The sequence below is a fragment of the Plectropomus leopardus genome, chromosome 2 (genome assembly GCF_026936395.1).
Source record: "Plectropomus leopardus strain MGB_pleo_1.0 chromosome 2, ASM2693639v1, whole genome shotgun sequence".
Lineage (NCBI taxonomy): Eukaryota > Metazoa > Chordata > Actinopteri > Perciformes > Serranidae > Plectropomus > Plectropomus leopardus.
Genome location: NC_142177.1, coordinates 25,503,253 through 25,527,819, shown reverse-complemented (window position 1 = coordinate 25,527,819; position 24,567 = coordinate 25,503,253). Strand labels below are relative to the sequence as shown.

The 24,567-nt window shown below is 36.7% G+C and overlaps 2 protein-coding genes across 2 annotated transcripts in view; one reads left to right on the top strand and one right to left on the bottom strand.

Moving 5' to 3' along the window:
* Positions 1-21,753, bottom strand: part of poc1a (POC1 centriolar protein A) — a 53,581-nt gene extending 31,828 nt beyond the window's left edge. Inside the window, exons 1-9 of the mRNA XM_042496727.2 lie at positions 21,561-21,753; positions 16,514-16,598; positions 15,300-15,471; positions 14,887-15,066; positions 14,522-14,629; positions 13,576-13,691; positions 10,168-10,301; positions 5,806-5,874; positions 5,493-5,642 (exon numbers count right to left, since the gene is read on the bottom strand). Coding sequence (XP_042352661.2) covers positions 5,493-5,642; positions 5,806-5,874; positions 10,168-10,301; positions 13,576-13,691; positions 14,522-14,629; positions 14,887-15,066; positions 15,300-15,471; positions 16,514-16,598; positions 21,561-21,575 — 1,029 coding nt within the window. The 5' untranslated portion in view covers positions 21,576-21,753. The remainder of the gene's footprint in view (positions 1-5,492; positions 5,643-5,805; positions 5,875-10,167; positions 10,302-13,575; positions 13,692-14,521; positions 14,630-14,886; positions 15,067-15,299; positions 15,472-16,513; positions 16,599-21,560) is intronic.
* On the top strand, positions 18,273-20,255 carry b9d2 (B9 domain containing 2). Its single transcript, XM_042496738.2, has one exon. It carries the CDS (start codon positions 18,411-18,413, stop codon positions 18,936-18,938), a length of 528 nt encoding a protein of 175 aa, XP_042352672.1. The 5' UTR covers positions 18,273-18,410; the 3' UTR covers positions 18,939-20,255.
* Positions 21,754-24,567: the final 2,814 nt, after the last annotated feature.

Below are 24,567 nucleotides of genomic sequence, written 5' to 3'. Positions count from 1 at the left end.
TTAATACCAGTAGATACTTGATACTTTTAGATACCACAGCAAAAAGAAACTAAGTCCTACAAAAAAGTTTTTAAATCTTCTTTCAAAAATGAAAAACCTGTACACAGCACTGGTACAGAAAACGCAACTGAACACATACCAACACATTTGTAAGAATGTTAATAGTAATACCATGTGCTGAAAATCTGATTGTAGATCTTTTTTATGACTTTCTTTAAATACAATCTTTAAATACACGGTATCTGAGCAATATCAAAGGACGAGAATTCACACTCATTTACATGGACGAAATTTAAATACTTTTTCATGATTTTCAAGGACCCATGATAATAATTTTCTTGCCTCAATTGCCCAGTGTTCTTCAAGCATATAACTGTATTGAAACTTAATTTCAGCTAGCTGGCATACATGCAGGGATAGATGGTAAACAAAATATTGTTGCATGCCGGTGCATATGAGAGCTGCGTTACGTTGTCAGATACAGAAAATAAATTTGCTGTTATGGTAAATTACGTGGAATGTTATTCACAGAAGATTACTACAAAAAGTTAATTATACACAACAAGAGTTCATGACTTTTCCAAAACTTTCAACAATTTTTACTAACTCTATTACTTTTCCAGGTTTTCCATGATCACAGGAACTTACTTTTACTTTTATCAACCTTATTGCTCACACTGGTGTAGTATCACACCATGTCTATTTTCTATTATCTGTTACATACATTATTCATTAAGAGCCTTATGCTATTCTAGTTTTCCAATAAAGTGTAAAGGCGAGGCAGCATCACTAAGGGCGGATCTTAACTTCCAGCAGAGCGATCAATAAGACAAAGCAAAGACAAGAGAGAGAAAGAGAGAGAGAGGACCTTGGCTGTGCCCTTGTTGATGTAAGTAACACTGTAGCAGTAAAAGGGGTTGAAATCCAAACCATTCCCTGAGGTTCCCCCACCAGCCAGTGACACCTTGTCCCCTTTGTGTGTGTGTGTGAGTGTTTGTGTGACATCTGACAAGGTCTTTAATATTTAAATACCACTAATAGTTGCTCTACTCTCACACTTTCTGTTTGTTTCTAACCATAAATCTTTTGGTGGGATCTATTCTGTCACCTCTGTGTTTTTTAAACTTTTATTGCAAACACATACACATGCACACACAACTATATAAATTGTTATTGAGGGAATATTCAAAAGATTTTCTGTTTCCAGTCTGTCTAATGTGTGGATTTGTGCTTTTGGGGGGTTTTGGACCATTGGTTGGAAAGCATTCGACAATGTAACTTTGAGTTCATGGCAACAATCACAACTTTCTGACACTTTTTTAACACATTAATTGACAATGAACTTAGTTGTTAGTTTTAGCCATAGTTTGAACCCGTGCACCACACAGATTCAGTATTATTTTCATATTGACATGAGCATAAAAGCATGCTCCTTTACATTGACAAATTAAAGGAAAAAACAACATTAAGTGTCTTCATAAGGCGTTCTGCAACTATGTGCTGCCAGAACAGCTTCAGGGAGCCTTAGCATTGGGATTTTTTTCCTATGACAACAATATCTTGACATTAACATTAGCAAGCTAGCCAACGCAATGCTACATTAACAGAGGGTTGACTGCCCAGTTAACAACAAGCTTACAACATGTGCGGTGATAAAAGCACAATACTAGTAAGATTTAGTGTTCAGTGATTTGCAGGGACCCTTTCCTCTAAGGTAGGCATGTCCAAAGTATTGCCCTAGGGCAGATCATGGCTCATGGTCTGATTTTAAATGGCCCTTTGACTTTTAAAATATACTATTTTTGGCTCGCCAATATAGTATTTTTGGCTCGCCACACAATATTAAGCATGATTACTTTGCATGTGTTCCATTCACCTTACCATGGCAGGACTATTATGCAGTTAGTAAACATGCAAATAGGAACTACGCAGGTGAAGCTGATGTGTTTTCATAAACAAATGGCAACAAGCAAACTAATGTTACCTACCAGCAGATATTTCCTGCAAGGTAGCACACATGGCCAAAGAAAAAAGGTGACGACAGTGAGGCCTTCTGATTTAGGAGTGTTGGAAGGTTGACTACATCTCTAAAAGATGAAACAGTTGCATGTGTCTTGTTTGTTTGTGGGTTGTTAGTTTTTTTTAATAACCCCTTTTATGCGAGAAGCAGGTGGCCCCAAGGCATTTTCACATTATCTAATTTGGTCCCCCATTCAAAAAAGTTTGGACACCCTTGCTCAAAGGGGACAAGTGGACCCTAACCATTCCAGAAAAATGCCCCCTACACCATGTACCACCGAATCCTCTCACTTGTCATGTTTGCCATTCATTTATTCAAGTTTTTTCTTTAATTTGTCACCCATCTGTACCTCTTAGAAACTGTCCCATGAACCTAGAGTCACTACCAGATACGACCACTAATCAGAGCACTTAAAAGATCAGTTTTAGCAAAAACAGGTCAAAAACCGAAAGTCTCATAACTAATTTATTTACTCCCATTGTTTGTCTTTATTGATTATTCTTTGGCCTGAACTCTCACAGCAACTAACTTTTATCACTCCACTCAAATTATCTGTGCATTTAGTCTGGAGATACCTGAAGTAAATCTACACTTAAAACTGAACACAAGGTTGAAGTGCTCAAGCTTTCTGCTTGAAATTGGGTTTTCTTAGTGCACAGATTTACACAGAAGTCAGAAAGGGTGTGGCGGGATCAGTGAAAGTAGAGACTCCTTCTTATGTTTTATTAAATTACTGTCATGAAAATGGAGGCGATGCTGCCACAAAATGAGCTTCAGCGTCTGGAAGGCTTCCATCTGAATATTGTTATAGTATAACTGACTCTGGCATTTATTGACTCATAATATTGTCCAAGCCTCTTCGTTATTAAATTAAATAAAGACAGTATGAATCAGGAGAGTACAGTGTCACGTGTACTGCAGTGTTAGTAGGACTTATAGTATCAGTGTGTTAGTAAGTAACAAAAGACTATAAAAGACACTCAAAAGAGACTGTAAGGGACAAGAAAATAAATATCAGATCAAACGGGGTAACTTCCTGTAAAGTGTACCTGAAGGTATAACATTTCTGTCATTTCCGTTTTCCTTTTAGTTTGGCAGTTTGTCTTATTTCAGTGGTCTTGGAATATTCAAAGAGTTTGAACACAGTCATACTTCATAACTTTTTAATAAGCTCAGTGTTTGAATGTAAGTAGATTTACTCAAGTACTTTACTTGAGTATGAATTTAAGGTACTTGTACTTTACTTGAGTAATTCCTTTTCATGCAACTTTGTACTTTTATTCCACCACATTTTAGACGGAAATATTTTACTCCCTTCTATATTTTTTACTTTACGACATTTATCTGAGTGATTTAGTTATGACATAGATTAAGACTTTTGCATGAAAAACTTAAGTAGCGTTTATAAAATATGATGTTTTGTTATAAATTTAATTAACACACAGCTTATACAAGTACAGCTGCAACAATTAGGTGATTAGTCTATCAGTCGATTCACAGAAAATTAATCTGCTATTTTTTTAATGCATTTTAATGTTGGAGTGTTTTCCCATTTTTTTTTATCATTATGAGTTTTTTATGAGTTTTTTTTTTATAATTTTGAGGGTTTTTTAAAATCTCTTCTTTTTATTATTATTTTGAGTATTTTGGATGGATTTTTTTCTGGTTTTTAAAGATTTTTCTGCATTGGGTACTTTTAATCTTTTAACTTTTAATCCTTTTCCTGATAATTATAACTTTCTTTTACTTAAGTAACATTTGTGCAGGACTTTTACCTGTAACAAAGCATTTTTACAGGGTGGTATTAGTACTTTTGCTGAAGTAAAGGATCAGAATACTTCTTCCAACACTGCATAAACTGAGCACAGATTAATATTTAATTAATTTCATGTGGTCAGACAGATGAAAAAAAACATCCTGCATATTGAAGTGTTGATGTACGAATAACTAGGTATTTCTTGCCCTGCATGTGAGATATGAATGTAGCTTTGGGCCACACTGCAGACTTCAAAGGATGTGCAGGGAGGAAATAAGCCAGCCGCAGTGGCAGCATGAAATACTGAAGGGCATCTGTGCACGTGTTTCTTTACTTTTTGTTTTTTTTGAGCAAGTTGCCGCAAATATATGCAAATGAGTGTCCACACTTGTTTCAATTAGTTTTTAGATGTATCTATGTGTGTATATTTCTGTGTAAATATTCCCTGTTGGCCAGACTAAAAGATGACCCCTCTTTTACATCATTTTGAAGTCTTCATTAGAGTTTTCTTTGAGCAACCCCTCGGGAAAAAATGTATATTTTAGCCGCACGACTGATAAAGATCTAAGAATATCGAAATCCTCACTCTGTGTTTGATAACCTCAACATGTACTGTAGCCTCTGGCACCCAAAGGTGTTGGAATTGCTATAGTTATGGTAATTATTAGGCTTGAAATCAGGAAATTCCAGATAAAATCAACAGATAAAATCAACCTTTTTAAATCAACATATTTATATAGCAAAGTTAATTGAAAAATGGGACATCCTGGTGGCTCAGTGGTTTAAAGGCATAACAAGTATCTTGAAATTTGAGGACAATTTATTAAATATCTTGAAAGTCAAAGATGAGCTGAGTTCTTGATAAGGGGATGTTCTAAGATAATCATTTTACATTATATTTGTTTATATTGTTACTTGTTAATAAACAAACATTTTCCTACAGGATTGGTTTGTTTAATGCTTATTTGTAATCCAGACGTTTTTTTTTTGTTGGATAATAACAGCTTGTGACATTTTTTTCACTAATGAATAAATTATAGACTGTCATAAATAACAGCAATAAAAGGTTTTGAATCTAAGACAACGTCTGACAAATTGCTGTGAAACAGCAGAGCAGGAACAAAATACCAGCTCAAACAGATTTAATATTACTAGTTATTATTGTGAGATTTATATGTATTCATAGTGTCTCCATTGTCATTTCTTAAATAAACAAAAAATCAATAGTAATAATAATAGTAGCAACAATAAACTTATATCCTGACAACAATTTTAAAACCGAATGCTTACCCAAGCAACAAATATCCGAATACTCAAATATTCAGGTCCAGCCTGTGTATCTTTACTGCCAAAGTATCCAATAAAGCAGAAAATGACACAAACAATAAATAAATAAATAATTCTAAAATCTACTTAACACTGCTGCTTGACATTAAGTCAGGCCAAACTTCTTTCTACATCGGTTAAGAATTAACATTGGGCTTGCCAAAAATCTGAGACATTGTAGAGATTTATGGATGAAATCTAAACAGTGTACAGGTACTTATTTATACTAAGGGCCTTTTCAGTGTACGCCTGTAAGGGTTTGGTGTGTTGGCAAAAGGAAAGGATATGTGCTGTGTGTCCGTGTCTAGGATGAAAAGCTGGATCTAAACGGGACATCAAAGAAGATTTGCTGTCAGTTTGCTGTGGTTGTCTCCAGCTGTCTGAACTTACCTGGCTGCGGTGTGCAGATGGATGCGAGTTAAAGGAGGGGTGAGCCGTGGAGCTGGCTGGTAGAGTCTGCAAGCTGGAAGTAGTTTTATGCTGCAGCCTGACACGTTCGCTGCCTTCAGCATAGTCAAAGTTGCTCTTCCACACCATTACCTGTGAGGTGAATATGAATAACTGCTCTTAGTTCTTAATTTATTTTTATGAATGTTGTTTCATAATATACAGTGCTCTTCAGTATCACTATCAGTGGTGCCAGTAAGGCACATAATATGGCTAATCAATAGCTTATAACTGGTTGATTTTTTTTTAGGATCACCTGTTCGTCAGAACCTCCAGAGGCAAAGTACTCTCCTGTCCTGGAGAAGGCCACGCAGGTCACTGGACCCTGCAGTAGGGGGGAAAAAGAAACAGAACAATGGAGAATGGAGGTGATACAACAAGACTATCCATCCCCATAAAAGACCCCATAAAATTTGTAGGAGCAGCTTATTACGACCCACATTTACGTTTACTGCAACCAGTGGGTGCCATAGCAATTATGATGAGAGCAGAGGAAGAATTTAGGTAACGTAATACAAAGCGTCTGTGTAGAGAGGAGGTCGGAGTGGATAGATGAGTCAAACAAACACAGGATTTTGACCCAGTAGACTGTTGTTTGCATCCCATGTGTAACCAGAAGTCAATGCTGAATAATTTTAACTTAAGTATGTATGGTAATATAAAATACTTTCATTAATGTCATGTATTTACCTTATGTACATATCTTAAATCAAGTAAAAAAATGTATATATTTTAACCTGACCATGATATCCATGTATAAAACTGCAACTGTTAACAGCCATAAATGTTTTTTTGGGAGTCACTATGTGCTCTGTGTTGCATTCAGTCCATTCATTTATCTTCAAATGCTACTTATAGTGCCTTTGAAAATACAAATGATTTTAAAATGTTTCTATTTTGCCAAGCAATAAAGCTGTAGTAAAAGTGTATATGGTAATCTTAAATGTCAGGGGAAGTAAACGCTATATAATTTCACAAAACACAAAAATACACACTCACTTCTAATGTCATAACATGTGAGGTTGAGACTGGAGTGCTGGAGAGGATGAAGTGTTTTTGTGTCTGTAGCTCATAATGTTGAAGAAACTCTTTTTCTTTGAAGAAACAAAAATATGCCCAGAACAGAGGCTCCTGCATGTGTTTGTGTGTGTTTATGTGTGTGGAGGAAGGAGTGGGCGTATGGGGCTGTGGCAGAGCAATCAATAACAGAAAGCTGAGACTCAGGTGAGGTGAGGTCACACATGGTCAAAGCCAAAAAGGATCACCTGCAGATGTCAGTTTGGCATGTTTTGTGTGTGTGTGTGTATGGACCTGGAGCGCAGACATTATCCAGCTTGAAAACCTCAGAAATCATGCTGTCTCTTGTTCTTTTTTTCTTTGCTCCACCTCACAATACAAAATGGGGTCAACGATTACAGCCCAAGCCCTCTGACTGTGTTCAAAGAGCGCATGAGGGAGAGAAGAAATAAAAGAAGGGGAAAGAAATGGACGGGGAGGCTGCTGGGAGGAAAAAAAGGAGCTGTGTGTCCCGCGGCTGGCACCCAGACAGGCTGGTTTGGGTGAGGAATGGTTTCCCAGAAGCACCTGAGAGAAGCAGACAGTGTCACTATGGCAACGCGACGGCCTGACAGACAGCATGTTCTGTCTCTGCTCTGACTAATGCCTGCTGCCAGGCTGGCACTTGCCATGGCCAGACACACACGTACACACACACACACGCACGCACGCACGCACGCACACGCACGCGCACACACACACACACACACACACACACACACACACACACACACACACACACACACACACACACACACACACACACACACACACACACACGCACACACACACAGAGAGAGAGAGAGAGAGTCTGACAGGGCAATGAACCTAGCTGGCAAATTTTATGTACTGATAAATGAACAGGGGTTGCAAACGATTAACAAAAATGATAACATGTTTGTACTGGTTATGTTTTGTACACTGTTAGTTCTTTAAAATACACATTTAAGAGCACGTAGAAATACGTTATATTTCTATATCATTGAAATACTTTTTTTAGTCTGTGCTGATGTAAAACTGTAATGATGTGGCCTTGTATTGTTTTTAAAATAATAATTCAAATTTCCATGGGCGTAAATAAAAATACTATGAGTATGAATGTCTCCAGTTACAATTAAAGAACATAAAAAGGCAAATAGCTGAATGTCTCTGAATTGATACTGGGGACAAAATGGGATAAGTGCATCACTATGCATCTGGTCTCAGGACATCAAAATACTCCCTATTATACTACTGTAAATACATACAGTATATAACACATATATTGCACTCAATACATTCTGATCATATATGTTAGGATGTTTACAGTAAAACTCTTGGCTTCATGAAAAAAAAAAACTACCGCACACTAATAGTTCATAACTAAGAAGGATATATTTTGTATGAGCCTATACATTGGGTTTTTTTTGGACAATCCTGCATAGTATACCTTAAAAGGCCAGATAAATCTGTTGAAAAACATTTTCAGAAATTACTTTTTGAAAGGTCGTCTTCATCCTTGCATTTGTAGGCTTATTGCTGCATTTCTAACCATACTACCAAAACTGGCATTGGTGGAATAGCATGAAACCATGTGTCACTTCATCCATATGAACCGTGCAGGCCTGTGTACATGCAAGTGATACAAATAAAACAGGACACTACTCTTAAAAACAGTGCTCTTTAACACCTGTATCACTAAAAAATTCCTCAGGGTACCTTTAATGGTCTAGTGTGTGGGACTGAGTGTCTTCTAGCAGTGAGGTTGCAGAAGGGAAACTTCTCCCATGTCCCAATCATGTAGGAGAACTATGGTGGTCGACGCCAAAATGCAAAGGGCCCTATTTAGAGCCAGTGTTGGATTTGTCCGTTCTGGACTAATGTAGAACAAAATAGCACACTCCATGGAAAAGGACCCATTCCTATGTATATTGTAAATCAACAACTAGGTGATTATGAACTAATAAAACGGTTACAGATATTACATACCATAGATGCCCCTAAATCTTACACACTAGACATTCAATAGAAGGCCTTGAAGGCTGTCAGTGCCAGTTTCTTGTCTTTGTCGTATCTACTTTTTAACTTCTAAAATCAAATCTCACCTGACATTATCTCATCTGACATTATGTACCACCTTATAAACAGTTTCAATCAGGAGTACATTGTAACTATGTAAAAACACTTGCATCTAATCTCCTAAATGAGGTCTTTAAAAGTCATAGTGTACTTATATACAAAGTTAAGAACTTTCTTCATTTAAAGTTTGGCATCACACTGTGAAATCAGATGTCAGACAGCAGAGCAGAGAGACAAATTAACCTAAGTTACGCTGATTCCTTCCAGCCAGGTAAGGAACCCCTGAGGCAACATAAACAACACATTTGTCAGATCCAACAGAAAAAACACTCCCTCAGAGCCCTCATGTGTTTTCATATACAGTACATGCACATGACTGTGCACACATACACAACCAAGCAGACACATAAACACGTACAAACCTACACACACACCGAACAGATGGGGGTCTCTCCCATTTTCAAGCTATGCAACTGGAGAGACAATTAACACCCGGAGTGTCCCAGCACCAACAGATTGGCAAAGTCACCACTGAGCCAAAAAGAACAACAACAGAAACGGAGACAGAGTGCAGGAGATGACAAATTTGGAGGTGTGAAGCTAGAAGGGGAAAAAGTGCTTTTTCATCTCGACAAAGAGAAGAGTCTTGGCAAGCAGTTGAAGAGAGGCACGACAAAAGAAAGACAAAAAAAGACAGAAATGAGAGATAGGCAACATATACGGAAGGATAGATAAACAGATGGACCACATGTGGTACTGGCAAGCCACCGATTTCCACTATAGCCAGCAAACCAGTCCATCAGCTGTTCAAACAAACAGATACAGTCAGTGAGCCGTCCGGCCGACTGGTCTGGCCAGCCAAAATGTGAGTACATGAGAGGTGAACTAATAGAGAAGGATGAGGGGGGAAATTAATATGATAATGATGGCAGCAAAACGCTAAAACATCCCTAAAATGCACAGGAGAGGAGTGTTTAGTTTCGTATAAAAGGATGGGACGGAAACAGAGAGGAGGAGGAAGAGAAGAAGAGGAGGAGAGGATCCAGAGAAACGGAGGCTGAAACACAGTTCTGTTTCCTTCCAACAACCCTGAGATGAGTCATCATGAGTGGGCTGCCCGCTCGCCTGGCAAGTACTAAAATACACCACATACAAAAAAAGGCATCATACGCACACACACTCACACACTTCACAGATTCAAACATGCACAAAGGAGATGTCAAACACACTCACACGTAACTGTCCACACCAAACCTCTCACTCACACACACACGCACACGCGCACACACACACACACACACACACACACACACACACACACACACACACACACACACTAAGCACAGCAGACTACAGACATGACCTATCATGATCATGGATGGGTCTTCTGTATAGTTAGGCCTCTAGGATATAAAAATGGTATCCATGTGTCATACACGCACACGTGTGTGTGTGTGTGTGTGTGTGTGTGTGTGTGTGTGTGTGTGTGTGTGTGTGTGTCTACCTGGTGTCCGTGCAGTGTATACAGTAGCTTGCCCTCTACAAGGTCCAAAATCTTCATTGTGGAATCACTGGACGCAGTGATGAGGAAATTACCAGCCGGGTGGAAAGACAAGCTGTTCACCACACCACTGTGAACTGGAAAACACACACACACACACACACACACACACACACACACACACACACACACACACACACACACACACACACACACACACACAAACACACACACAAACACACGCACACACACACACACACACACACACACAAACACATTTTATGACAGGACTAGAACAGACATCTTGTTCGTAAAGTTCAAACTGAAGTGCATCCTTGCGCAATAAAAGCTACAGTTGGTAACTATTGTTCTGAAACTCACTTTATTCTGAAAGAAGTACATGGTAATCTGTGAAAAAAAATCATGCTCCTTCTGTTTTTTTACTGCTTCTAATGGTATTTGCTAGAATCTGCAGTGGCTCACAGAAAACAACCATTCAGAGTTGAGGAGTCTCTAACACAACAGTGAATCATGTCAATCACTGCTTGAGAACTGCATTCAAACTGCCAAATTCAGCGGCGCTGATCAAATATGAATCAAGATTCTATTGCCGATTGCCTATTTCTCAACCCAAATGTTATCAGAAACGTATTCTAGTATACTGTTTAGCTGCAAAATGAGAAAGTTGGTCTGGCTAGTGGCCAGTGTTTTATTTTGGATCGACTGTTCCCAAATAGTAAATAGCCTTCACACTACATGTCTTTGACTGAACACACTCACACTGATGTCATAGCCATCAAGAGCAATTTGGGGTTCAGTGCTGCCCAAGACTACATTGATTTGAGGACTGGAGGAGTCAGGCATCAAACCTGTGATCTTCCGATCAGTGGTTGGCCCACTGACTAGCCACAGCTGCCCATTACAAGGCAAAAGAGTGGGCATAGGAGTATTTTTTTCTCATTCCGTTATGATAATATAGTGACACTTTCTACTAAAAAAATATTTAAATAAAAATTACCAACTGTAGCTTTAAAGACCAAAATTAAAACACACATATTTGTTTATCAGACTTAACTGAATTTTGCAGCATTACATGTTCAACTTTTCCATCTGTTAAATAACATTATGATTTACATTATGATTAAAATCATTTTAATAATAACAATGACTTTGACACAATTTGAGATATCTAACTTTTGAGACCTTACAAACTTTACATTGCTGGTTAATCCTGAAAAAAAAAACCAAAAACATTATTGATACTCTCAGAGTAATTTTCTTTTGCCTTTCCTCTCAAAAATTTGATTTGTGAGAACAATTTCTGTTTTGTACCAGCAGATAAGGGGCATATCAGAGTTCATTATCTTGCTCAAGGACACTTCAGCAGGTCAGATGCCGGCTCACGTGGTTGCCTGGAACCCACTGAAGTACACTGCTGCTGTACATCACAACGCCTCAGTTGCTGTGTAACTTGAGAATGGCTTAACATCAGGTTTACATTAGCACATATTATTACGCCAAGTATAGTAGCCTATAGCAACTAATCAAAACTTCCCCAGACCTGAAATCAGTCCACTATGTGGTGACTGGGTTCTTGACTGAGAAGAGTAAGAGGACAGCAAAACATTTGACGAGCGACACGGTCCCTCTGCTGGCTGCAAGATGCTACGACATATATAAGATGTAATGATACCTCGAGCTGCAAAAAGATGCTGAAAAGCTGCATCTCACTACACTGAGATTAGGGGGAACGTGTTATTCGAATATGGCTCAGGCTCACACGGGATAATGAGCCCCAATTTAATCAAAACCAGTGAAATTAAAAACCAAACTGCAAACAAAATGACTAAAAGAGAAAAGACAACTAAAGATACCAATTACCAATTATTCTCATGGATATCCAACAATAAACACACCACATTTTAACCACAATTTCACACTTAAGAGTGGCACAATTGGTGAATACCTACAGTTCCTAAAGTGAAACATTGTGGAAAGAAGGAGAAACGAGAGGAGAGGAAAAGCTTTTATCTTCATGCCCCATCTCCTCAGACAGATGTGATTATCCACTATTAGATCTCACAACTCAAATCCATTTAGGGGAGCTGATTAGAACAATCAGACTGAGAGGCAGACTGACAAAAGGCATCAGCATTTGGCTTATTGAATATGCAAGGAATCTTGATTACCACTTGAATCGTGAGCTTTTAAAGCTTGACTTTATCTTGGTGTTATTTCAGTAGTTTGCTGTATTTTTAACTCTGTTTAAAGGTGAGGCTTTACTTTCGCTGTGTTGCAGAGTCTAGTGGGAGACAAGACTGATTGTTCTAAGACCAGGACAGTATTCTCCCAAACACAAACACTAGGCTTTGGTTTTGCAAGTGATTTTACTATGTTAGGGATTCGGTATACTATAAAATCCTGTAAAACTTACCTTTGTTGTTTAAGTATAAAAAATCTTTGAAAATAATATCTCTAAGGCATCAAGAGCGGCTAAACTGATTGTCTTTGCAGCACAAAATGTAGTGAATGCTTCAATAAATGTTTGTCTTTAGAGTTAATATAGTTGTAATTTATCAATACAAATAACAACTTTGCATTAAAGCCACAAACATGCAGTAATTGAAGTCAAATTGCAGGTTTGCTGTGGCAATTGGCCATCATCTTCAAATAACATCATTATAACCTAAATACTTTACGTATATGGCAAGCTGTTTTAACATTTAATAGACCTACACTCCTATCTGTTATTACGTTTTAGATAGCCATGAAAGCATTTCTCCTTGTCAAAACGGTATTCTCATCAGTCTAAATGGTAATGACACAAACCCACAATAATATTCTTACTAGTAGAAATTGTATTTAAATATATCTACAACTTTGATTGCACCAGTCAAAACTAAATTTAAAATATCTTTATATCTTATAAATGGACTGGATATGCATTTCAGATATCCATAATTCAATTCTAGTAAAAAAAAAAAACATATCTGATATCTATAGTTACATTCTTCCAATGGCAAATTACATTATTTGTGCCATTCATGCGTATTGGGCCTTCAATCTCAAATTTCTAAAAATACATTATCACTACTTAAAGTCCCATTTGAGATATCTAAAATGAAAACTATGACTAGTAACAACTGGATTGTAGATATCTGAAATGAGTGTTTTTTTCTGGTAAGAACTCTAATGCTGATATCTAAAACAACATAGATATCTGAAATTTAAAGCGCAATACACATGAACGGCAAAAATGATGTCATTTGTCCAGTAAAGAATGTCATTCTGAATATCTAAAATGTTCTTTTTCAAAAGAAAGAGTTGAATTACAGATATCTGCAATATATATATAGCGTAGCGATTAAATGTCAAAAAGGCTTGCCATCCTTACATAAGGTTTTTTTTTACCTTGGTAGTGCTGTAGCATCTTCTGAGATCTGATGTCCCACACCTTGACAGAGTTGTCAGTACTGGCTGCAGCAATGCATGTTCCACTGGGATGGAAGTCCACATAGTTTGCATAACTTGGGAGAAAGAAAACATAGCAATTAATAAAGAGTTTGTTCAAGCTTTTACAGTACTGGAAATTCATTATTCCAGCAGGTTAATTAAACTAACACAAAACCTTTGATCTAAAATGTTATTTGGAAACACCAACCAGAGAATATTTTTTGCTCATATATATGTTTTACACAATTGAAAAACACTTAACAAATGAGGCTTTCAGCTGATGCCTTTAGAGATGTTTGTAATGAATGAGTAGGCGTTCAGTTCAGTAGATTTGGACAAAAGACATGGTAATGAGGGCTGTCACCTTTTTCACTTGTTACTCCAACATCTGTGGAAATGGCTATTTTTCTAAAAAATAATAAAATTAATAAAAAATTAATTACAAATGGTAACTAATGCTCTTAACATCTTACCATCTACAAAACACCAGAAGAACACTGACAAAAAGATATGGATAACTGCAATTATGTCACCCCCAACACATCAGTGATGTCAAAAACTGATTTATCACTACATATAAATTCTAAATGTCTGCAACGGTTTAAATGCTCATTTAGAGATCTTGTGCTTTCTTATTTTTAATGTTTGCTTCAGTTATTCCGCTGCTCTCTGCTACGAACTAAGAAAAGAGAAGTTGTTGTTGTCATGTTGTAGCCCTGTTATATTTATCTGTTTTTAAATAATAAATTGTATGCCCTCAGTGTCTGCTGTTGTGTCAAAATGATATCGAATATCAATATTTTTCAAAGTACTGTGACAAAGTCAGAAATTCCAGTATTGTGACAACACTACATTCTTATCCACATTTTTCCCATGCATCATTTTACTGGTCTGAAGAACTCACCCAGCATGTTCATAGAAAGTATGAATACACTCTCTGCTATTCTTGTCCCACAGCTTTATAGTCTTATCGTCACTGGACGACACAATCAAACGATCATCTGGAGAAAACCTGAAAGAGATGAATTGAAAATTCTAGATCAAAAACTGTCCATTATCTTTGTCTTCAGCTTCAATTTCACAAAAGACATGTATTCATTTAAGTTGTAAAACAATTCAGAAATTGATCAGATCTATCTATGTGTAAATACAACAAGCAAACAAATAAGTTAAAATATCTGCAGCACCCAATTGCAAACACTGTATGTGTGTGTGTGTGTGTGTGTGTGTGTGTGTGTGTGTGTGTGTGTGTGTGTGTGCGCATCGTACTTGGCACAGCGGACCCAGTTGATGTGCTGGTTGAGAGAGAAGAGAAACTTTTGCCTGTGGACGGTCCACACTTTGATGGTCTTATCATCAGAGGCTGTGACCAGAGTCTGTCCGTCACCAGAAAAGTTAACGCTGCGCACGGTGCCAGTATGAGCCCTGAAAGCTGTTGACTCAGCTTTCCTGTACACACACAAACACCAAGACAAAGTTTAAAACAAACTATCAAAAACCAGTGGGTGTTCAGAAATGTGTGTCTTCTTTTGTGTTGGCAGAAGCATGAGATTCAGTACAACTGTCTAGTTTTGTTGTTTTTATGAGTCAGCATCATTGTCCTCTGTGGTAGACTTCTGGTGCAATACAAGAATAATAAGAGATACACAAAAAACAAAAGGTCAAAAAACTTCAAAACTCACATGCTGGGAACCCAAAGACGTACAGTCTTGTCTCGGGAGGCTGAGGCCACCAAGTGGCCGGAGGGAGAAAACTGAACAGAAATGACAGCATCTTTGTGTCCATCAAAACGATACGCTCGCATCTGAGGTTTCATATTCCAGATCATCACAGAAGAGTCCATGGAGCCTGTGGCTGGGAGAGGAGGGGATACAGGTGTGTGTGATCTGAACACAACAGGCCTCATGCAAGAAACTATATATGAACAAATTTTCTCTTATTTTTGCTCACTACAGATTGTTGTCCACTGCAAGGACAGATATGCTATACATTTGAAAACCTTTTAAAAAGCCATGAATAAAAGATTTCTTGATTAACTTTGATTAAATAAAGATAATTTAATCAAAGTTTTGGAGTAATAATAATGTTCAAATTATTTAATTTCAAGGCAAAGAAATACTACTATACAGGTGCATTGATCCCAATTATTGTAATTTCACTTACTGTGTGTCCCTCTGCCGACCAGTGCTGGAATGTAACTAAGTACATTTACTCTAGTACTTTGAGTTATTTCTGTATTTTTCAAATAAGATTTTTGTGCATAAACCATATGAAGATCCACAAGTGCAGCTACAACAATTTATTAATGAGAAAATAATCTGACAACTATTTTTACAATCGGGCAAGTAATTTTTCATGCAAAAACATTTTGGTTCCAGCTTCACATACATACTGTGTGGGGACTTGCTGCTTTTCCTGTAATTTATTTTGATTTGATAAATTCATATGAACATTTTTGCATATGTACTCTTACTTTTAATACTTCAATACATTTACCTAAAATCACATTTACTTTCTTTAAGTTTATTTAACGGTAAGCTGATGTCAGTGTCACTACTGCAGAATTTCTTCTTCTTACAACCTTTTTGGTGTCATCTCTTCAGTCTTGTGCCAGAGTCTTTGCACTTGGCACAGAACCTGCTCTTACAGTGTTTAGAGGGGGTTACCTATCATAGAGCACTTTGGATACTTAAAATCATTTGGTGCATCCAAAGCTGACTTCTCTTATATTTTCTCTTACCAGAAAATTAAGAGAAAATATGAGAAATTTAAGAGAATGTTGCTGCAGAAAACATACTATACAAAAAATAAAATAAAACAGCAAACAGGTGCATCAAAATATCTGGAAACAGACAGAAAAACACAAAGATACAGAATAAAATTAAGAAACAGTTACCAATCTGTTTCATGTTGCAGCTCAAGTCCACACTCGTCACAGTCTCCCTGTGACCCTTGAAGTGTCTCTCCAGAGTTGGATCAGACTAAAAGAGGAACAGATACAGATGGCAGCAGCCACATATTAAAGCCCGTGAAAACTTGTTTCAAAATTTAAAGTACTTCTCAATAACATTTAATAGTCATGACAAAAAAAGCAACTAAAATTCTCCTTCATTAAGACTGTGTGGGTGTGTGATATGTTTGACAGCAGCAAGATAAAATAACTCCATAATTGTCATATGTAGCTTTACACTAATGACTGTGCTATGAGTTAAGAGTTAACTGTACTCAACTTGTAGGCAAGTAAAGCAAGATAAACCTCTGTTAAGAATCTCTTTTTGAACAGGAGATCTGGCCAAGACAGGCAGCAGCATGTGTAAAAACACGAACAACACACACACACACACACACACACAAATAAATAAATATTTAAAAAATATTGTGTAGCCAAAAGTATTATGACAATGGAGCAAAGTGTGTGATCAATTAAACACCAGCCCTTTTTACAGAGATACTTTGACATGTCCCAGATATCGAGAACTGGTTCCAGTTGAGAACCAGTTACAAACTGTCTGATCCATATATATCATATGTATTTGACCCTCTGCATGCCACTGCTTTCCAACCAAGCAGCATGTCCTTACCAAGGGTAATTATCCTATTAAAATACAATTAATGCCACGCAGGAATGCTTAGCAGATTGTTTCTTTGACTAAGAAAACTTAAATGAAAATGAATGCAGTATAAACATTTTCTCATTTCATCTACTGTGTTCTAAAAACTCTTGTATTGATGCTGAAAACATGTCTAGGCCTACTTCCATATAGAAAAGTGGTGTGAAATAATGAGAATTGTACAGAGAATCAGAATGGATAATGGAATTGAAATTTGATAAATTCCTCACCCTCGTCAAAGTATAATAAATCAAAGGTGTTATACATACATACATACACACACACACACACACACACACACACACACACATATACACATACATACAGGTGTTTTGTTTGTGTGTGTGTGTGTGTGTGTGTGTGTGTGCATATTAGCACTTTAAGTCATATTTTGTCTGTCTTTGTTTTTTCATTTTCTATTCTTTTGAAAAAATATATTTTCAGGTAATTTTCTTGTAACTTTTTCACAGTTTCTTGCAAATGTTGGGCCCATCACCACACATATTTTTGAAAGAAATCAAGCCAGTTTGCTCAGGTTTCAAGAGTATAAGGATGAGAACCACTGATGAAGTGCTTTTTCTTACTCAAAACATAATGGCTTGAGTTCAAACGCACTACGGCCGTGAGGTGGCGCTGTTTCACATTGTTACTTGTTCAAAGTTAAAAATAAGTGACAAATCAACAAATTAACAGCCGTTTTGGGGGCAGCAGTGAAGCTGAATGTATTTGGCATCACTGGTTGATAATAATGAATGAACATGTTGTTCTGTCTTATTCTGTCTCCCATCCACAGAAAAGAAAACAAGAAAACACGTCAGACGCGGCGACTTTCCAAAAACTTGTGCCCTCTGCTTAGACTGTCAGGCAACATTTATTTTTAAATTTGTGCTACCCATAATTGGCACATGGTATATGGTGCCGTAATATATATATATATATATATATATATATATATATATATACACTCGTAAAAGAATTATGACATGCACGCACCATGACAGGAAGTGTTGCCTGAAAAACATTACTCAGGGTTTCAAACCTCTGTAGCACCAGCAGAGTTACCAAGGAGACGGGAGCGGTTGTTGCTAATCACTGCTAGCCGTCAAACTAGCCGTTACACTCGGAGAAGGGCGGAGAGGACTTTCGGTGCCGCATGTTTTTGTGTAAAGGGACATTTCTATCATGGCAGAGCTGCACATAATAGGCCAAATCATCGGGGCGAGTGGTTTCCCACAAAACAGCCTATTTTGCAAATGGGGAGTTCACACAGGAGGAGCATGGCGTCTTTTGTCGGGGCTGAAGGAGGGTCAGACCCAGGTGGATATCCCCCAGATAGGAGACATGGCGTATTGGAGCCACCCGATTGATCTGCACTACACGACCAAAGGACTCCAAGGCTGGCCGAAGCTTCACCTCCAGGTGTGGCACCAGGACTCTTTCGGCCGCTGCCAGTTGTACGGGTACGGGTACTGCCACGTCCCGTCGAGCCCCGGACACCACCGGATAAGCTGTGTGACCTGGAGGCCGCTAGGCTCCTGGCAGGAGCAGCTAACGCAAATGTTTGTCGGCGGAGGTCCTCAGCTCCGCAGCCCGGACCTCATATACAGCGGGGCGGACAGATACAGACTGCACACCGAAGCAATGGGGACCGTGGAGCTGGAGCTCGGTATCATCCTGAGGCACTTTGACAAATATGGCGTCGAGAGTTAACACAGTGAAGTAAAAAGAACTTAAGAAACGTCTGAGGGATTTTATATCGTGCCGGTGGAGGGCTTACATATCTTAAGTAAAGTTTTTTTTACTTTTCTAAACTACTTTAGTGATTTTTACACACCGACCTTAGATATGTAAATAAAGGAAATATTGTCTTAATGAAGTTGGTTTCTTGTTGGTATGTCATTATCAGACCGTTGTCGCTCAGTGTCAAATGTGTTACTTTTTGTTTTGTAACGCACCATTTCAAAATGTATGTAAAAATCTAATGGACATTAATGTTTTGGTCTTTCAGTAGCATTTAAACACTGGATTTCTTTCAAAAAGACGGAAAAACATAAAGAACAACTTGGCTAGATGTGCTGCACAACCTGCAAAACAATAGTAAATGGTGACAAAAGACAATAATAGATATATATTTTTTAAAATATATTTTTTAAAAAAAATCAGAAAACAGTATTTTCAATTTTCTTATTTAAAGTTATGTCACAGAAAGAAGAAAAAATTCTCATCCACTTTCTTGAGGTCATTTTCATATTTTGTTTGTTTTTTTACTCTGTTTTGGGCAAATCTTTTTAGATAATTTTCTTATAACTATTTTCTAATATCACGCAATTTGAGTGGGGCAATTATGTTAAGCTGTTCGTCCCCCTCCCTATGTTTTTGAGAGAAATCAAACAAATTTGCTTTGGTGTCAAAGGATTAAACTAGATTCAGATTAATTCGTGGATATTACTTTGTGGATGGAGAAAGTAAAAATATATTTAACATCTATTTATTTTAGTCCTACAAGTTTACCAAAAAAGTTACTAAATGTATGTAAACTGTAATATTCCAATTGTTTCGATCAAAAGAAAAGAGATACCTACAATACATTACATTCCTCATATTTTTACTTGCCATTTTATTTTCAGTTACATTTTGTATTTTTTGTTTGTTTGTAAAACTGACCTTGACTGACATACATAAGCCAACCTCTTGCTTGACACCCAACGAGGGTGTAGTTTTACCTTCATATTCCTCAACACATAATAAAGGATGAATATGGATGAGTTAAATTCTTGAGGAGGAGAAACATGATAAAACAATAACGGTGCTGAACTTGGAAATGAGTTGATTCAAGCTGCTGAACATATTCAACAACCTCTACAAGCATCATTCACAGGGACACCAGGATTTTAAACTATGTGAATAGATGGACCTCACAAGTGCAGCTCTCCTTGAGACTTAAAGATGACTTCTCTTCAAAAGTTTGTATACATCATTTTCTGCCTTCCACTTTTAAATCAATAAACTGCTGTTTTACTAATCAAAGTTTTGTGTTTGAGATGTTTTCAATCTATTTTATGACTGTCCAGGGATTGGAAGTGCCTCAATGTCCACTGACATTGTCTATGACCAAAAGAAGTCCATATATGACTCTGGCCTCCATAGTCACATATGGACTTTTCATTAGCACTTTGCATGTGCTCATAATTTGAATTCATGCTACAACATAAATTATGTTATACGTGTGTCTGCTGAGAAGGCAGAAACTATACTAACAAGATGCAAATAATGTACCAAGTCTGAAACTCAAACCAAAATGTGAAAAGCCAAACAGCATACAAGAAATTATATATATTTAAAAAAAAAAATCTTTCTCAGTGGCACAATTTACCAGATTAAATTGTTCTGGCCTATGTGAATTTTATGACTACATGCTACGTTTAATACTCACGTGTAAAGGTATAGCTTAAAGTAAAAGTATGGCAGACAGAATAGCAACTCACTTCAACTCTATGTAACACAACAATGTCTGAAAAACACACAGTATGGACTATTTTTGTGTCATATAGGGTATTTCTAATGTTTTAGTTGATAGAGTTGTGCTGTAGCTCAGATTTGACCTGCACAGACTTTAATGTACTCTGGAATACATTTCATTAAATACATGAACATATTTGTGACATGGATCTATAAAAGATCTTACATCTTTCACTTTCTTTCTTTCTTGGTACGCTTGGTATGTAGCATTTTATGCATAGTATGTTTTAATATTTTCTAGTATTTACTTGTATATGTGATTATATTTAAAGTGTAATATAGTATATTCTTTATTTTACACATTTTATAGATACAAGTATCTTTTTCTTGTCGAATATGCCAAGGTTTATTTTTCTACAGAGAAATGTTTCTCTTCTTGTCTGAGGTGTATCACTGTGTTTTTACTGATCCTGTGCAACGCTGCTGCAATGAAAGATTTTGGGGACCAATAAAGTCTATCTATCTTCTTTATATTCTCCTTGTATTTTTCTTAAAACTTTTTGGTTTGTGACATGATTCACTTCTATTGTTTTGTGATCTATTTGGACAATAAACATATCCCACCTCACAGATAAAACAATACTTGAGGTACTGAGACATTTTACCCCGGCCACATACAACAGGTGTACAGTTACCCTAATTTATGATGGAAATTGCCACACATGGGGCTAGGGTAAATAACGTTTACGAGAAAGTTCCCATGTAATGTAAAAATAACTCCGTTGCTACAATTTCAAGTTTTCATGCAAGTAGTGGTTTTAAAGCTACAAACCAGAAACGAACTTCAGCTCAGAGAAGCTAACGTTCACTCACCGGTGCAGAAGTCATATTTCCCGATACTGGAGACTAACGGTCGGTGAGAGAGATTATTTCGACCGTAAACACCGAAATGTAAGTGAACTGTGCTTCTTTATTACGGTGAGTGAGACAAACGATAGTAGACTGTTGGCTCTCCGGCGGGCTAACGCTAGCCTACAACTACATTAGCTGGTAGTTGCTGACAACAACAAAGTTCAGTTTACGCGCCGCGATTGGGCGCTGATCTCTTAAAGGGGAAGTTGACCCGTTAATGACGTTTATGTATAAAACTTCGATGGCGCAGTGATAATGTTGTACGAGTATGGTGAAATAAAATGATTTGAATTTCTGATAAATAAGAGTAAATCACTGATATGATATTAATGCATATAGATAATCGAGTGTAAAGTTTCATTTCAAAGTGTAATGACGCACCCTTACCACCAAGTGTCAGCAGCGTAGTACCGCTAGAAATGTACTGCAATGTAGTGGAGTAGAAGTAGAAAGTGGCATGGAAAGTGTAGACTCAAGTAAAGTACTAGTACTTAAAATTCGTACTTAAGTACAGAACTTTAGTAAATGTACTTAGTTACATTTCACCACTGCAGTTTAATACCAAATTAGTGCACATTGACTCATTGAATATCTACATACATAGTGTTAAATTTAAACAGAGGTAATTCTCATGCAGTAGATAAAATATGTGATGGGTAATGCCATCAGCCTGTGGTGGGCATTTTTACTCAAGCTCTGTTGAGTAAACATTAAAGCACTTGACTCTGCTTGAGTCATTTAATTTTATTATACTTTATACTTCACCAAAACACTGTATTTGGAAATATTGTACTTTTCATCCAAATGCTTTTATCTGACAGCCTTTTAGTTGATGTTGTTACGACATATGATGCCTATAAAGCCTATGTGTTGTGTGCATTTTTGTTCTCATGGAAGAGTCAGAATCACAGAATGATTTATTGCCAAGTAGATTTATTGCTACTTACAAGGATTTTTCTATGGCTTTTTGGTGCATACATTAAACATAAAGGCATTAAAAAAAGAATGAAAAATAAGGCATTATTTAATAGAAAAATTACAATATGAATATGACAGAGATACTTTTAAAAAGTACTACAACACATATATGTACAATATAGCTGTTTTGTGCAGCTGTACATGTGGATTTGTCCACCCCAATAAAAAAATTAAAATATGTGGAGGAAAAAATTAGAGACATTTCTACCATAAATGGCGGAAAAGGAAAAATACGGATGCATAAAGAGTCACAGGACGCTGGAAATTAGAAACAAAATCTACACCCTTCATTAAATGTTCCTGTACAATTGTGAATGTAGGCCATTTACCTGTAGTGGAGTGCTTTTCAAAGTGTTAAGTAAATAATCTGACTGGTTCAACATTTGCCACTACTGCTGTTAGTGCATGCTGCACTAAAATATATATATATATATATATTTACCAACAGTCTGTCCTAAAAAATCAGGTAATGAACCAGGACCCATCTTAATGTCAGTTCTTGTTGTACTTTGCATATTTCCAGTTTTTTGATAAACTATCACAAACCAGTCAAAATATTTTTAAGCCTTAAGCTTTAACTTGTCTGCTTTTACTGGCTGATAATAAAGCCTTGTGTATATGCAAAGGTATAGCATGTTATCACCTAACTAAAATAAGGCTGTTATACCTGAAGTTTAATAGTGTTTGTTTTGTAGGATATGAGCCTGTAATAAGAGAAGTCCAAAAATGTCACAACTTAGAATACAATCGGCACACAGTTCACACGGCTACGGAAATATGAAAGGTGTAAACAAAACAGACAAATACTGATTTAAGTATTCAAGTGTGGTATTTTAGGGATAATTTACTCAATAAATAACCCACTGACCTATTCAATGTCAACACAAACCCTTTCTTTAATCAAATCCTCTGCGGGCAGTTTCAGCTGAGTGTTTGCTCTGTCACATAGCCAACAATCATACCATGATAAGTTCAATCATACAATCATAAGTTTCCCTTCTTACCTCGTATGACTGGCTGTCATTATGTTGCGTTCATGGTATTATAACACCATGTAGTCATGCTTCTAATTTAGATGTATTTGCAAAAACAGGTTGCACTTCACCTGTAACCAAAGAGCCATTTTTCTAGAGTTAATGAAAATACTTGAGGAAGTTAGATTTTTGTTTGGAGGTACAAATCTAAAAGTTCAGATACGGTTATTGTTAATTATTTACTTCCTTTTACTCCTTTTTCAGACTACATAGCGTGTGAATCCATTCTTGCATTCCCTTTGTATTGCACCCTGAAGGTGATAATTACTGTTCAAGCTCGAGGAGTGTCAATACTTTCATCAACTTTATGTTATGAAATCAGGGTGTAGGTTTGATTAAGTCAAATACCTCTCTGACAGAATTAAATTCATATCGAGTTTTCCTTTTTGCCAGCCTCAACTTGATTCTACTTACAGTAAAGAAAACAATCAACTCAATAAATACTTTGTATGTGGCACAGCCAGTGTTAGAGGAAGTAATGAGGTCTTTTGCCTCAGTAAAAGCACTAATACCACTTTGTGAAAATACTCTGTTACAAGTAAAAGTCTTGAATTAAAAATGGTACTTAAGTAAAAGTGAGTAAGTATAATTAGGAAAAAGTAATTAAAGTGCCAAAAGTAAAAGTACCTAATGCAGAAAAATCTTCATAAAGCAAAACTCAAATAAATTAAAAATAGAAAAAAACAATCCAAACCTCAGAATGATAAAAAAAATAAAAGATAGAAAAAAACGAAACTTATAATTAAAAGAAATAGAAAAAACAAAAGACTTACATGTTTATCAGATAGTTGGCAATTAATTTGATGTTAATCGACGGATTGATTAATTACTGCATCTGTGCTTGTATAAACTGTTTGGTAATTTAAGTTAAAACAAAAATAATATTTTATGAACTATGAACTAAAAATAAATGTTACAACTAAATTTGATAAATTATTTTTTTAAATGCAAAAATC